Raw genomic sequence first — 16425 nt, forward strand, 5'->3', positions numbered from 1 at the left:
AAACTGGCTGACAAGTTAAAATAAAAAAAAAAGCTAGCTCATAATTGAACCAAGGATTATGTTCAAGGCTCAGCAGTGAAACATCCAAGCTGCTTTTGTTCCCAACCCTTTCTCTTCCTAAGAAAGACTGCTTCTCTGCTGCTTAAGCAGAGGTACTAAGCTAAGAGCAGGATAGATTCTAGCCGTACAGACATCCCTGTGTGGCAAAATATCAGGTTGTGATGGTGGAGCCATTACTTGGGGAGGAAAAGAATGTGAAGAAGATTACATTTCGAAAGCAAGCCCCACTGCACTTATTCTCTGCTTGCTGGGAAAGGAAAAAGAATCGTTGAAGTAGCTTGTTGAGATTAAAGGGCTATTTTTTCCCTTCTATCAGGAACACCAGCCAAGAAGATCACTTGGTATTTACAAGGCTTTCTACGCTTTTTATTACTTTAAATGTAGCTACCTTCTCTTGGGTTGTTTTAAGCAACTTGCAGTCCTCTCCCTCTAATTGTGGATTTTACTGGTACGCTCTTGAACACATATATACGATTTCTAAATGCCATCAGCACACTCACAGCCCTGCAATACAGCATGCTTCCCTTTACCTTTCCTTGGCTTGGTGCCTTCCTTCTTGGTTTGCATCAGAAGGGTTTGCCCATCTTCCACATTTGCACCAAAGCCAACCATTTTCTTCCCCGAACTGCTCCCACCACTGCTCCCTGGTCTTCTGGAGGTTTTGGTCACTGGAGGTGTCCTCAGAAAATAATCTTCACGTTTCAACACTGGTACACTGGGAGGAAAGAAAGATCACGCTATTACATGAGGCATTCAGCCCTTTTCACACAGCACCCAGCCCTCTCCCCCACTTTCACTCTCCAGAAGCGTAACCATCATGCTGCTGATTGAGCTCTTGTTGAATCCATTTACAATGTCTGAAAGCACGATGCCTAAGGATTGAAGAGTTACCAACCTACGTTATCAGGAGTCTTTGGTTATCAGCAGCTGGCAGCACTGACAATTATATTTGAGTTTTGTGGCATTTGGCACATTCCCTAAATGTCCTGGATTTTCTGAGTGGTTAGGACAGGACAAGTGGGATGAAGGTACAGAAAGTACTTTGTCCAGCACAGTGGAGCAAGGTGGGAAGAAAGAGTAATTAAAAAAATGCTCACTTTGCTAGGATAAAGGGGAAACAGAGAAGAGAATGTGAAGAGAAAACCGGAATCGTGGTTTGCAAAACGGAAGCAGATGATACATTGATTCAAGAAGAAAAGGGATGAGAGGAGATGAGACAAAAAGCGATGAGATGAATGAACAGAGGTACTTGTAAGCAGGATAGAGAGAGAATGTATGAGCAAACAGGTGGGAGAGTACTTGGTGCAGCACGTGCAGCAGTCTGAGTAGAGGAAGAAAAGAGAAAGCTAACCAGAACATTATGGTTCAAGATGAACTTCAGGACAAGATCATAAACCCTGCACAGATAGAGCCAGGAGGCAAATTTGGTGATGTGGAGCAAGCATGGCTTCAGTCTCTGCAGACACAGGCAATCACAAAACATTTTGGGAAGACAGGAGGCTACGAAGACCCATCTTTCCCTCAGTAAAGACAACCTACTGCTTTCAAATTCTGCTCTCTGAGAAACAACTACTGATTTAAATGAAGATTCCCAACATGTATACGTCATTAGCCCCGTCATCATTATAAAAAGCAACTACAAACATTAAAAAAAATAATCTTTGGATTATCCACATGAAGGAATACAATTCATCCCAAGATTATACTGCTCTACTTGCAATCATAGGAGTGACATACAGTTTTCCTAAGTTAACAAAAGATTAAACAAATCTTTTTCCTGTTTAAGCACCAGTTTTACATGGGCAACCCAAAGACTGCCACTGAGATTGTATTATTTGGGATACAGCTTTATGGAGGTTGACTCACAAGAATCTTTTACTTAAAAGCTTACACTACTGAAGTTACTGTACATCTGAGGAAAAAGCAGATACCTGATGTTCCCATCAGAAAATGATAGCTAAATTAAAAGTTTCAAATCAATGTGCTGTATAAGCCATTGTTTAATAGGGCCCACTGCGGCTGTTGGACAATTAGTATTACTCCTGTATTATTAACGCAGAACATTATATAATGGCTTATGACCTGTAATAACTGGCTGAAGTGTTGGATAAAACTTCTCTGAATAACCTCCGTTTACTTTAGGGCTTCAAACTGTGTGGTCACTAATAATATTGCACAGTGTTATTAAGATTTATGGTGGACTAAATTAGTATCTCATTTGAATTATATGAAATTATTAACCTACTAATTCCTGCAACCCAGAGTATAGCAAGAGGTGGGTTTGGACACTAATAACTGTTTAAAGAGGCTTAAAGGTGTAATACTTGACCAGATTTCTCTGATAATACAGGACTTGATATTCCATTTGCCTGTACTTGGATGATTAGCAGCATTTAAAACCACTGAGGTTGTAATTATTTGGATGCTTTCTGAGTTTTTAAAGTATATTTAATTACAACCTACAGATCTTCTGTGAAGACAGTGACCTTTGGCTTGTAGATGAGGAGGTGATTACGTGACTAAGTTCACTGCAATATCCTTCACATGGTGCAGTTACCTCTGGAATAGGAAGTTCTGGTTTAAATAATCCTATGGCAGAGGCAATTCAAACAGAAGCAGACACCAAGAAGCAGGTACAGAAGCTAATTTATGAGGAAATAACAAAAGCAAGTGTGTTTGCATTTATAGCTCACTAAACAATTAATTAGAGCCTGGTTCTTTAGTATTTAATAAAAGAAAGCTCACGCTAAAGTTTTGCTCAAGTAAGGATAGAGAGTCTAATCTTAAAATGACAAGCACTTAATCTGGGAGCTGTGCAGACCAATGAGGGAAAGAGATAATGCAGAGAGATACAAAAAATTTAGTAATTTACAATGTACCAAAATTAAACAAAGAAAACATAAGGAAAAAAAAAAATCTATTTCAGAACATAGTTACTTATTCACCTGGGGAATAATCAGTAAAATGAACGATGTGACTATTGCAACCTGGAAAATTTTAAACTAACGTATGGTCCAAAGGGATCAGTTATGTATAGCTAGAGAGATTAAGTAACAAAACAGGTCCTTCTCTATTTTCAAATCCAGCAATCCATTGTATCACTCAAATGCAGCATGCTTAGTAGGACTTCCTGCAAGGCACCACAATATTTGATGAATTTTCATGCTATTCCCTGAAACTACGCAACAAAGACTGTCTAAATAAAGACCTTATTAACCTACCTAATCTACATACTAAGGCAGGAGTTGTAGAGTAGCATCACCAGAGAAGAAGCGACTCTCAGCACTGCTGCCTCCTTATGAATATCGAAGTACATCACCAACAAAGGAAAACACACCTTGAACGTTCTTTCCATTTTGTCTGAGCCTCATATCGCGATATCCCTGCTGAGCGTGAATGGCAAATTTTAAATGTCATTCAGGACCCATTGAATACTGCTAGTATTTGCATTCCTTAAAAAGTAGAAAAACATTAACCTTTTGTTTTATTGAATTAAAATGCCATGGAAATGCTGATGTAGTCTTCAGAGACTGAAATACTTTTACAAAGAAGAATAGCTGTCATTTATTAGACACAAAGAACAATTACTTGATAGGATGCTTTCTGACAAAAAGCAGATTGGTATTCTCATCATAGAAAAGGCATTGTAAAAAAACCCAGCACAGACCTCTGAGACTTGAATAATTTAAAGCTGCATTTGGTGCAATTTGAATTTTTCTTTAGGGAGGCAAAGTTAAATACCTTTAATTTGTTCTAATTATTTCAAATTTGCAAGTTAATTATGGCTGATCATTAAATAACAAAAAGGACTATCGTCTCCATAGAGTTTTACCTCCTACCCTCTGCATTACTTAAGCTAGATTTTAGTATGCATGAATTAACTTTCTAAATAATCACACGGTTTGACTAAATGGCTCAGTAAAATGAGCTCTGATCCTCAGAATAAGCATTAATGGACATTAGAAAGGCTATTGGGACCCATGTTACTTACATTATAAGTATTTTTAATGGGGTCTTATTTACTAATCTTTATGTACTGTTCAAGCTAGGGCACCATATAGATACATTATTCTGCTTTAATAGAGGAAAGTCAGTTCTTCAAGATACTAAAACAAATGTCCATTTAGAGCCAACTAAATTCCTTTTTAAATGTATGCAGGAAAACTCTGATAGAATTTAACTTGTTTTAGCAGCTCATCCTGATGAATCAATCCAACATAATGGTAGCCTTGGTCTGCAAATGGAGTTTTACAGATCTATTCAATCGCTAAGCAACTGAAGTAGCTAAGACTCTTGCCACAGAGTAGTGTTTACTATCAGCATGTGTACGCCCGCAAGGTTTCATCTCTTCCCTGCTCCATACCTAGCGCTCAGCTGACGGGTTCCCAGTCATCAATCCCAAATTTGGATGATCACCTTTCATTGAACTCTGATCTTTCCATGCATTTTTCAGTGCAGATCGGTGGCATCCAGAGAACATGACAACATTATAACTAGTCAGAAACCAAAACGCGTGGCAACTCATGCCTGCAGTATATATGTTCAACAGATGGCTGCCTTAATGGGACCCTACTGCACCCTGTTGAGGCAAGGGCTTGCGAGTTTAACCATTATCAAACTAACAGATTGCTGTGGTAGGTTAGCTCCAAAAGCAAACATGTTTGAATGTTATTTTCCTGTTCTGCAATTTCTGTTTTAAAAATAAAATAATTAACAGTTCATGTGTGCAATCTGCTGCAATTATATCAGGCCAAGAACACATAACACTTAATGATGCAAAACTGGTGATAAGTAGACAACCCAAGCAATACGTTTTTGTAGCTGGAACCTGTATTGCCATTTCAGATGCAGTTTGACAAACAGGCTGAAAATTGCTTCCTCCTCACCACTTTGGCTGGGAGAGTTTTCAGCCAGATCAGCTTCCAGAGTCAGCTCGGTATAAAGCAGCAGTATCACACGTGCTGGGACAAAGAAGAAGGTGTCAATATATCATGGGATCTTCTTTTCAGCAGGGGTCTGAATTTAGATCAGTTTAAATCAAGTTATCAAACCACACTTTTGAAAACCACCAGTTCCAAAGCAGGGCTGTTTGGGAAGTTGGTTGTCTGCAAGGCAAATAAAAAATATTCACGGGGAGAAAAGAAGGGCTGTAGACTTTGGATGAGTGGCTCTAAGAAGCAACAGCAGTGGTCTTCTGAACAACCACAACTTCTTCAGTCCTCTCAAGTGTACTGTGTTACGGTCTGTAAGCCCCTACTTCCAGAGCTACCAAGTACCTCAGATTTCTCAAGGGTTTTTTTCCAACAATGTGTCAGGTAGGGCAGTGCAATTACCCTAATCCACAAGGCAAAGAAGATAAGAAACTGATGCAGTAAAGAAGCTGCCCCCCTGGAGAGCAAGCAAGTCAGCAGAGGTGGAAAACAACTGGAACCAACTCCCAAACCCCCAACTCCCTGAGAAAAGGAGACACTTGAAATTAGTGCATACACCATGTGTGTCTGCTTAGAGCTAATCACGAGGAAAACCCTAACAACAGAGGTAGAGCATATGGCCCTCCTTAGCATATCTCCATCGGCAGCCTCAAGTCCCCTTCTGAGAGGACACAGCCTGCCCCTTCTTTCCGGCGAAGCTGGGGAGAAACCCGTCAAGACATACAAGCCAGCAGAGCAGCATGTGGGATAAAAGCGGGAGATTGGTCCAGTCGCTCCTGCTTTGCGTAGGGTGTGCAAATCTACGGGACAGCTGAGTAGAGCTGGAAGGGAGGTAAGAGTGTTGCAGGCGAGGAGGAGAAGCACAGCATGAACTTCAGGGCAATCTCATCCCTGAATGCCATCACCCCTTCCAATTCCTCGCCACAAAACCGATCTGCTCATGTCAGCAGATCAACAACCTCAAAACCACACTGTTAAAAAACTAAAGCCTGTCATATTGAAACACAGAGTGCTTGGGAAAAAAAAAAAATATCTAAGCTTAACATTTTTCCCCTCCTTTAAAAAGCAGGAAAAATATCCTATTCTAATACGGACTTTGAAGGCCATATTCAAGCCTAGAGTGAGATTTCGTGGCCCAATTATGAAACCTGGCATTTTGAGGCTTATGTCAGATGCATCAGCATGTTAATGACACTGCTGGGATCCAGTGCATGTTAATAAGAAACAGCTGCTTTCCTTTCTAGACAGCATGTTCATTTATAGTTTTGAGATCACAGAAACATAGAATGGTTTGGGTTGGGAGGGACCTTGAGAGGTTGTCTGGTCCAAGCCCCCAGCAATGAGCAGGGCCATCCTCAAGTAGGTGAGGTTGCTGAGAGCCCTGTCCAGCCCGAGCTTGAATGTTTGCGGGGATGGGGCATTGCAGCACCTCTGCGGGCAACCTGTTGCAGTGTGTCACCACCCTCGCGGTAAGAGGTGCCTTCCTCGTATCTAGTCTGAATGTACCCCCTTTCAGCTGGAAACCATTACCCCTTGTCATATCGCTACAGGACTCACTAAAAAGTCTGTCCCCATCTTTCTTATAAACCCCCCTGAAGTATTGAAAGGCCACAATAAGGTCTCCCCGGAGCCTTCTCTTCTCCAGGCTGCACAACCGCGACTCCCTCAGCCTTTCTTCATGGGAGAAGTGTTCCATCCCTCTGATCATTTTTGTGGCCTCCTCTGGACCCGCTCCAACAGGTCCATAATCTTCGGGACCGAGTCCATCTCCTTTCTCACATATTTTTCTAGGCAAAAGGCAGGAGCACAGGGACAGGCAGGGGAACACCTCAGCAGCCGGCAAGAGTTCTGGAACTGAAATATAAATATTATCAAATCTGCTTGTAACGAAAGGATTTTTCGTCACAGAAAATAGACAGTGATTGCCTACAATCTACATGCTATTATGCACACAATATATTACTGGGGAGCAATGAAGAGCATTCATCTCTTGCAGTCCTCTTCAGGCTCAGTGCCCTCAAATCCAGTAATACCTGTGGCTGTATCAGGTTTCTCTGTTGGTTTTTTTTCTGTCAAACTGTCTCTCTTAGATCTACTGTGCTTGGTTTACTTTTCTTTCATCTTGGAGGAGTTGTACCGGCCACTATGCTAAAAACTTTTCCATATCTCAAGCTGTATAAGGGTACAGTAATCCGTAGCATGGCTTCTCCAGACCACTCCTTCAGAGAACCAGTTCCTTCCCCATTCCCTCAGTGACTGGTGCTCAGCTACTTAATTCCACCAGCAAGAATTGAGGCCATATATGCTCTTAATTAGCAACGACCTATCAGATCATACCAGCCATAGGTGAAACCCTGGCCTCATTGAATCAATCAGAATACTACCTTTATCTTCAGTGAAGTCAGGACTTCACTTAATATACACAGTTAGAGGTCCATTTGTAGCAAGTACTAAGCTAAATTCCACCTAAAATGATATTCATGCCTTCCCTCTGAAGCCCTGTCCTCATTCTGCTTTAAGGTAGCTACATTTCAACTCCCCACCAGCACCTTTGCCACGTACCTTAGTTTTCCTAATAAACAGCGAAATGAGCTCTGATTACTTTTCTCTCTTCTCTTCTGAATCCAAAGAAAATTCCAACATAAATGTTTTCAGACAGTCATAGAGAAATGGCCACAGAAAACAGACTGGAAAAGCTTTAGCAGGACAAAGTGCTGTGATTGTGTGTTTGGCCTTTCTTATAGAGCAGAGCAGCTGTCATTCCAGCAAAGCAGTGCTGTCAGCCTTCACAAAAGAAAGTCATGTAAATGTCAAGTCATAGGTATAAAAACAATCCTTCAAAACCGTGTCTGTGTATCTGAAAAACCTGCCTAGCTGTCACCAGTGAAACTACCGTAAGGAATGATGCAAAAGCCTGTTTAGGACAAACAAAGTTTTTTTGAACTAAATCCAAACTTCTCCAATAGATCAAGCCGCGGCACTCTCTCCTTCAGAAGGAGAATCACATGCTCTTCAGCAAAGTGAATGCCTGTCTTAGCGTCTTATCCAGCCTCACCGTTGTTTGGCTGAGAGCCAGCCCCATTCACAAGGTGCCCATCGAAATGCCATATGCAAGCTATCTCCTGAACAAACATCCCCCAAATTAGATTGCAATTTGGTTGTGATAAAGGCATAGAAGAACAATGCATCATCCCTTCTCAACTTGGCTCACCCAGGACAAAAGACTTGACAGTAGATGGGCTTGTACTGCAAAACAGGCTGTGGCTGAGCTGTTGCTGCAGAGATCGGTCCGAGTGTGCGGGTAAGCACCTGCTTGGCGCAAGAGCCCTTACGGTTTCCTTCGCGAAGACTATCGGTACATAAGCGCACTCTCCTCCATAGGAGTTTCCAGACGGGTTGATAGGTGTTGATAACAGGAGCTTTCAAAAAATGAGCAGCAATTGCAAAAGCCCTTTTGCTGATCATGGATCACATCACGGAGCAATCATTTGCTAAGGATAAGGGACAATATAGGAAAAGAGGGACACAATAAGAGTTGAAAAGTAAGTACTCACAGGGTTTCCAGTATGCCCCACCAACAAGACATTTTGAAGAGACTGCTAATTAGAGCAACAGATATTTAAGATTGCACTCTCATGTGCAGGTATTATGAAGAGTTATATATATATAGAAAATAAGAGTTCTGGAGGATCCTGTAGTGCCTATATGCAGACAGAAGAGTTATAAAAGACATAACATCTACAGCTGCTTCTATTCATTGACAAAGTTGCACTTGATAGATGCTAATTTTCAATATTCAGGATACTGGCGTGATAAATTACCATCCTGGTTTCTAAGTGAGGAAATGAAGGAACAAAGTTACAAACTTCTCACACTGATAGCAATGAAAATTAATAACCACTAACCTGGGCAAATACACATACCCCTAAGGATCCTGAGGTGACCTTCCAGCTCACTGACAGCTCCCCTGATACCAGCGAACATGTTGCAGGGAAAGCCTTTCATAAATGCATCAAATTCCATAATAAACACAATTAGAGGTTTTATCTTTCCTGTTCTTCTGAGGCTGCTGTCCTTGAATCTGATTTCTCTGATGATTAGGAACCATTACCACTGAAACCAACATGGGACCACCCTTACAGGACCCATCCTTTTCCATGAAAATTCTGTCCTCATATTCTAATCATCTTTATCTGCATCACATGACAATTGAATCAAGCATTTTAAGCACAGATTACTATTGGGTTTTATGGTTATATAGGTCTGGTAGTGTCGAAGTCTTACAAATCTTGGGACTAGTGAATCTGGAGACTGTAATGCTTTTCTTATTCCAAAAGGCCATCAGAGGCTCAGTCCAGGTACAAGGCACAGCTCTAACACGACACCAGCATGTCTCCTCACACCACACACTGGCTCCCCAGCCAAATACAAACCTGATGTAGTTTTTGATTCTTGTTTTATAGTGATCAAAACCAATGACATGTTAGAATATAGCCAGGTCCGCAACTACAAACGTACTATGTAACTATACTGTGTAACTGTACTGTATAACTATAAATGCATCCTAAATGCTCTCATACTAGGATCTTTTAAAATGGTGTCACACACTATCCCACTTCTGTTGCAAACACCCCTCCCGATGCATCTTTACACTTCATCGGCTTTTTTTCCATGATTAAATCACATCTGTGGGACATGGTCACTCTATGATTAAGGAGTATATTAATGATTTACTACAACACTAGTACTCACCTATATTATATAGCTTAGTAAAATGAAAACACTGAGATTGTTTATTGATCTGCTTTTAAAAAAAAATCTTACAGCCCAAAAAGAAGTAAATAGAGACGTTAGACTTTGGACTTTCCTCAGATTAGTGGATTACCATGCCCAATAGATGTAGATTTGACAAGGTAGCTCTTGGTAAACGTTTAAAATATCACTTCTGGCCACTTCAATTGCCTTGAATCCACTGAAGTTACGTATTTCATAGAGCATGTTCGATGGCTAGTGACTGAAAAAATCAGGTATTTATTGCAAGTGCAATACAGATTTAGATGCCTAACTGATGGCATACAACTCTAAAAATCATGGCCTGGGCCCCACCAAAAACAACACACTAAAGATTTCCTTTCAGTGCATGGATTTTATGCGAATGTGACAGCACCACCAAATATTGACTCAACCAGGACGTTTACAGAACAGATTTAACAGGTTTTTGTACTCTTATATTCAGGAAATAAAGAGACATAATAGAATTGAAACCACACAGAAACCATTGCCTCACTAAGAGGCATATATCGGTGAGATACGTATCGGCACACTCCGATGTCCAGTGTCGACGGAAGGAACAAAGGGAAGAGATCCTGGCACGAGGCTGTGTGCAGTGAAGCTGTAGTTTCTGCCCAGGCTCTGGGCTGCCGGTTCCCTGCCCCTAAAAACTGAACTTGACAATTACACCATGTACTCTTGTTAGTCCAGAGACAAGTGATTCTTGCCATCTTACAGCTAATATCACAGAATATCACAGAATCACTACGGTTGGAAAAGACCTGTAAGATCATCAAGTCCAACCATCAACCAACACCACTGTGCCCACTAAACCATGTCCCACAAGAGGGGGGACAAGAGGATCAAGAGCTACCGCTATTGATCTTAGGTCTTGGAAGTCTACCTTTGCACAAGTTTGTTACAACCTGTTTGGAAATGTCTGTCCAGAGCTGTTGCCACCAGTGCCACTCTGGTGTGGGTTTAGAGGCTTGCATTATTTGTGTTGCCAAACCATCTCAGCCCTACGGAGTCTACAGCCAGTATATAAATTTAGCCTGTCTCTCAGAGACGTGACTTTGTCAAAAAGGATGCAAGATGTAGACGGAGATTAAAGGAGCACAAAGGTAAAAAGAAAAAAAGGATTAAATATGCATCAATCAAACAGAAGGGCATGTATTACACAAAGAGGTGAAGCTTGGTACTATTGACAGAAGACTGAAGATACTTGCATATTGTTTTGTTTCAAACTCTTGTGTGTGCTAGAAGCCATATGTAAACTTTTCTACACAGAAGAGCTGATGATTTGTCACTGCAGGTGAGTTACAATACTTCTCTTCCCAGGTCACTGGTGATACCTTTTCAGTATGATTTAGATTTTAGGTGGATTTACTGGGCAAAGACCAACCTTGTGGTCAGGGGAAAGAGACGGATTAGTTTGAAACTCATCAAATTAGGATTGGGGATGGGAAAGAAAAAAAGCACTCTGAAAATCTGAAAAAACACCTCTGAAAAAACTCTGAACTCTAAAAAAAAAAAAAGGGTCTCAAAGACATAAGATGTGCTAAAGGAAAGATGTAGTCAGAACAGACAGACAGAGGCAGGAGTCACCATGACATGACTCAGTGGTTCCAAAAGTCAGGAAGAGTTAAGGAACATGGTAGGAGCACATGGCTGAAAGTTCATGCAGCACCCAAGTGAAGTCTCATGTAACCGAAGGAGTAAAGAAGAGAAGGTGGCAGGTACGACAAAAAAAGAAGCAGCTTTGTCACTTTCTGCAGAGCCCTATAGACCAACACAGCAGAAAACTGGCCTTCGAAGGAGGGTTTCAGAGAAGCAACGGTGACAAGATCTGAATAAGCAGCCAAGATACCCATTTGGAAAACTTATTTTGCACGAGGGGAATGAATATTGAGCAAAGACGACTTTACAGTAGTCAAGGTGCAAGAGGAAGGACTAGAGCAAGGGGTGGTGGTTTAACTGTTGACACGCCGAAGGCATGGTTTTGCTGCAAAGGAGAAGGAAGCTGCAATAGCTGTCAGCATCCCAGACGCGTATGGAGAAGGAGAGTGACCCCGAGGTTACGAGTCTGAGTGACAGAGAGGATGTGGCGTTATCAAAATCAGAAGCGAAGAGAGATTCGGAAGAAAAAGTAAGGAGTTCTGTTTTGCCCAGATTAGGAATAAGCTGAAGGCAAAACAACCAGGATTATGTGTCAGGGAGGCAGTCAGATATGCAAGACTAGATGGAACAGAGCAGAGGGTTTAAAAGTTATTGGCAGAGAGATAATAGCCAAATCCGCGTAACTGGATGTTGTCATCCAGGAACATGGGTACAGAAAACTCCAGGCAAATCAAGGAGCGACTAAATCCCTTCCCTGCCACCTCACAGAGGTTTCTATCTAGTTCCAAAAGAAATTATCTAAAATAGTGCTGCAAAAACATGCATAAAAAAACCTGTCTCTCCATAAAATCTAAAGATCATACTGTTTCTAAAATTAGGGCAACCACTAAATGAAAGTTAACCTGAACAATAACTTTAGCTAAACTTCAGGTCACATGCATTTAATATAATGAGATGAAGAATATGAAAAGGCCATTCATAATGGAATTCATCGAGTTAGGAATGCCATGCTTAGCTGCCTTATAACATATAATTAATGATCCTATAAAAATCCAGCAGTACTAACTCTCCCGGCTGCCCGCAGAACTGTTCTTTATGCTGGGTAGGGCAAGCAAGCATCTGCTTCCACAAATAATGCCCTTTGAGAAGCTAAAAAGCCTTTTTTCCCCTGCTCCATCAGGGACCGCACTGCCATTTCCATGACACGCTGAGCTTTGAACCGTTACCCAAATCAGACTATAGCATTTGGCAACCCAGTACGCATCTGTCATGATAGACTGGTTATTGGTGAAATGTTAAAGAAAAAGTCATTAACTCTTTTGCATTGCTTCTAATACCCCACCTTCCTCTAGATTATTTATAATCCCCGCTAAACCCACCCTCTGTTTATAGTCTTTTAACACAACAGGGAAATATATACCGTCTGGAGAGCTGTCTTGCCTTATACCACTCCCAACCATTTGGTACAACAAAAGACGTTCTCTCTCCATCAAAAGGCCTGATCCCTCCTGAAGCCTTGATGCTCAGATTCAAGGTTAAAGGATTAAGGCCTGAAGCATTGAGTACCAGAGGAAAGGAAGCCAAATATCAAAAGAAACACAAAAATCAATCCTCTTCACCGCAGGAGCAGTGTAAAGAACAAATCAGCTGGGCTGAATCTAAAATTTTCTCTGTGTGGCTCTCAAAAATTAGCACTGTTACAAACGTAATGGATAGCTCTGCAAAGCCTCAGCACCCATGCAAAGCCACAGAGTTCAGCCCAACACACCAGTACGGTCTGGAAAGTTTTGTGTCAGAATAATTCAGTGGCAAATACACAATGTCCACTTCAGAGACAGTGAGAGCTGGAGAGCGAGCGAGAGCACGCGTGCCATTATCTTTATATGTAGTCTGTATATCTGCAAGCGGCAGAATCTAATATTTACTGGAGTTTGCCTTTTGCTTCAATTTTCTGCGTGCTGAAGTGCAGCCAAGGTCACAAGAGGGGTCAGGGAGTGGGTTTTAGCTTAGTGCAGCTGTGATCATGGCCAGAACAGCAGGGTACAGAGGATTTCTTGCTTAACTTTGTAATACCAGTAGCTTTTGTTCTTAGTCCTGCCCCATCAGTTCCGATATAAGCTTTTAAATGGCGTGAAAGTTGTGCGGGTGGGTTTAAAAATCTCCTAATTTAAAACCACCTTCCAGAACATTTTGTTTTATAAGACTTTTCTTAACTTCTCCAACTCACAGATTTCTGGGACACGATGTTTAATCTAGATATTCATATTTTCTCTTCATCCAAGATTACATATAAAAATAAAAAGTAACAAAATGCTATGTCTGAAAAAGTAATCCACTCAAATTTATAAAAATAGAATTCATGTTTTCAAAATTCAATTCAGGCAGTAAACTAACAGTGTCTACATTTCCCTGTAAAGGAAGCATCTGCAAATGACTTGCAAAAATGTCTCTCACTGTCTGCAAGTGTTGGCAAGGAACAAACTCCTTCAGGAGATGCATGAATTTTAAATATTTCAACCCAAAGAAAAAAAATCTCCGAGCATTTTCAGTTCTGATACGTGATATTACAGAACTATGCCCATGCAGGAGGACGGGCTGGAAATGCAAGTTTTGTGAAAATACCAAAGCACTTGAGTTTTAACAAGCCTATTTTCACTGATTGCCATCCTATGCTCAGCAGTGTTTCTGACACCAGAGTTCCTGTGCTTTTTGAAGACCACCTACAGGTTGGCTCCATCTGCCTATGGAAACTACTTATGGTATCTCCTACTTACGTCTTATACCTCAAGTCTATCAGTAGGCTTCCTGCTCAAGGTTACTTTGGACTGTACTGGAAATGATGTAATACTGCTGTGTGCAGCATACGTGATCACGAGAACAGAATCAGCATAATTCAGGTAAAGGTAAGACAGGCAGCTTCAAAACCCTGTCACAGTTGAAAGTAAACCTGAAAATGAGATTAGTGAAGCAAGCAGGTCAGCGGAAATGAACTCCTCGCTCCCCAGTCTGATAAGGATCACTGCCTACCTTAAAGAAAAAAAAAAAAAAGGCATGTATAGATATATGTTAAAAATTGCCACCACCCCTCCCATTCAGCAATAAGCTTTTAGTAACGATATCAGAACAAAAGCCTTCACCTTGCACAAGAAAACCTACTACCTTCAGAGTCTGCACGTGGCACTAATGAAGCAAAAATGTCTAACTCCAACTATACTCTCCCGTCACGTCACAACTGACTCCGGCAGACATCTGTTGGAGGGCTGCTGTGCCTATATATAGCCAGACAACGCCACGAGAGAAAGAAAAACTCGTATCTGCACCTAATTCAGCATTTGCACTACTGGCAGATCTGCAAGCACTTTTTTCACTGGCCAAACAAGTGTTTGCTCCACAAACATCCTATCTAAAACTGATACAAACTTCAATGTAAAATTATCTGGAACAAGAAAGTAACTCGGGTGTTAAAAGGAGCACTAACAAGTGGATAAGCGGCTTCCAGATACACAGATTTTATGGGCCATTTGCAAGCACAGTTGATTTCAGCCCGATTTAATGTGCCAGTCTGCCAAAACAGCAAATAGATGGAAAAAAAATCCCAACAAATTGTATTCAATACATTCCTAAAAGTTGGCCAAGTACTATATAAATGCACTTCAAGGAGACCAAGGACGACTCATAGATGAATGAAGCCTGGAAGGTCTTGGACAACGAGCCAGTTGTGGCACCGGTGACGGCTTCTCCTCCAGAGGCTCAGGACAAGAGTAACAGGAGGTGTCGTACGCCGGCGTGAAGAACAACTGGCAAGAAAACTCCAAAAAGGAAGCAAAATGGATGTTACCACTGCCACCGGGTTTTAAGTATCAGCTCCCTTCAAAAACGGACTAACGGGGCCAGCACAAGTCAGGTCAGAGGTGGCAGAGCCGTGTGATTGCGTGTGATTTTTATTTTATTTTTAAATTAGTTGGCGGGGGGATTGTGTGAACGAGCCAGGCCATGCCTGGGACAGCAGAGGGAGCTGCGAGTCTGCGTTCCTCCGCACCTCTACTTAATTGCGTTGAATAGTTGGACAAAACCACAGAAGTATGCTTGCACATCACCTTAGAAAGATGCCTGCATGTCTAACAAGCCGCAAAAGAAATCGAGTTCATAACAAAGCATTAAACAAGGAGCAAGAGATAATTGTCACCTTCTCTCATAAGATAATAAAAATAGTTACATCATAAACATAAAAAAAAAAAAAAATCTTTTAAAAGACCCCCGAAAGCATTCTCTCCTGGAACTATTACCATAGCAATGAGCATTCAAATAGGGAGAAAGTACTGCTGAATTCTGGGTTTGATATTTTCAACTAACTAAAAATACAAACTGGGAAATACATGCACAGGTGCTATAGAATGAAGCGCACAAACATAAAAAGCCTTCAACAAAATTAAAGGTGGCAAATTCCACCTGCAAATCTTTAATACTCCAGGAAAGAAATCCTTTAACCAGGTAGCATGCATTGAAAGAGTGCCTGCAGATAACTGTAAAGCCATCCGATAGCTGCTGTATCCAACAATTCCTATTTATAACATTTTGCACAGGTCACTGTAGAGGTGCCGTGGCAGTATTGTGTGAAACCTGAGGAAAAGATGCACGTTAGAGAGAAGGCAGTAGAAAGCTGTACCAGCAGAGCCATATAGGAAACCCAAGAATCGGAGAAGCAGGGAACCTTGTGTGTTAAGATTTAGGCACACAACACAACTCTGGGGAGGGGTACTTGCAAAGTAGCAAACCATATCTTCTCTAGTTCGTGCTATTAACTAGGTCTTATTTCCATGACGTTCACATCGAAAGTTAAGATTAAATAAAGGAGAGAAGAGTGGATTGTTTTAAAATTCCTCTCCCAGATGCAGACGTCAGGAGCGCACACAAAAGCAGGTGCCGGGTGTATTGATCCTACTGAATACGCATGGAGTGGGTACTTGAGCATGTACCAAGCATCTGCGTCTGGGAGATGGAAAGCGCTTTGTAAAAGGCTGGTTTATGCTAAACAAATGCATCA

At 41.3% G+C, this 16425-nt stretch overlaps 1 protein-coding gene across 1 annotated transcript in view; it reads right to left on the reverse strand.

Moving 5' to 3' along the window:
* KIAA1328 (KIAA1328 ortholog) overlaps positions 1-16425 on the reverse strand; it is a 174416-nt gene that overhangs the window by 35356 nt on the left and 122635 nt on the right. Inside the window, exon 9 of the mRNA XM_059834078.1 lies at positions 591-775. Coding sequence (XP_059690061.1) covers positions 591-775 — 185 coding nt within the window. The remainder of the gene's footprint in view (positions 1-590; positions 776-16425) is intronic.

Source organism: Gavia stellata, chromosome Z (genome assembly GCF_030936135.1).
Source record: "Gavia stellata isolate bGavSte3 chromosome Z, bGavSte3.hap2, whole genome shotgun sequence".
Taxonomy (NCBI): domain Eukaryota; kingdom Metazoa; phylum Chordata; class Aves; order Gaviiformes; family Gaviidae; genus Gavia; species Gavia stellata.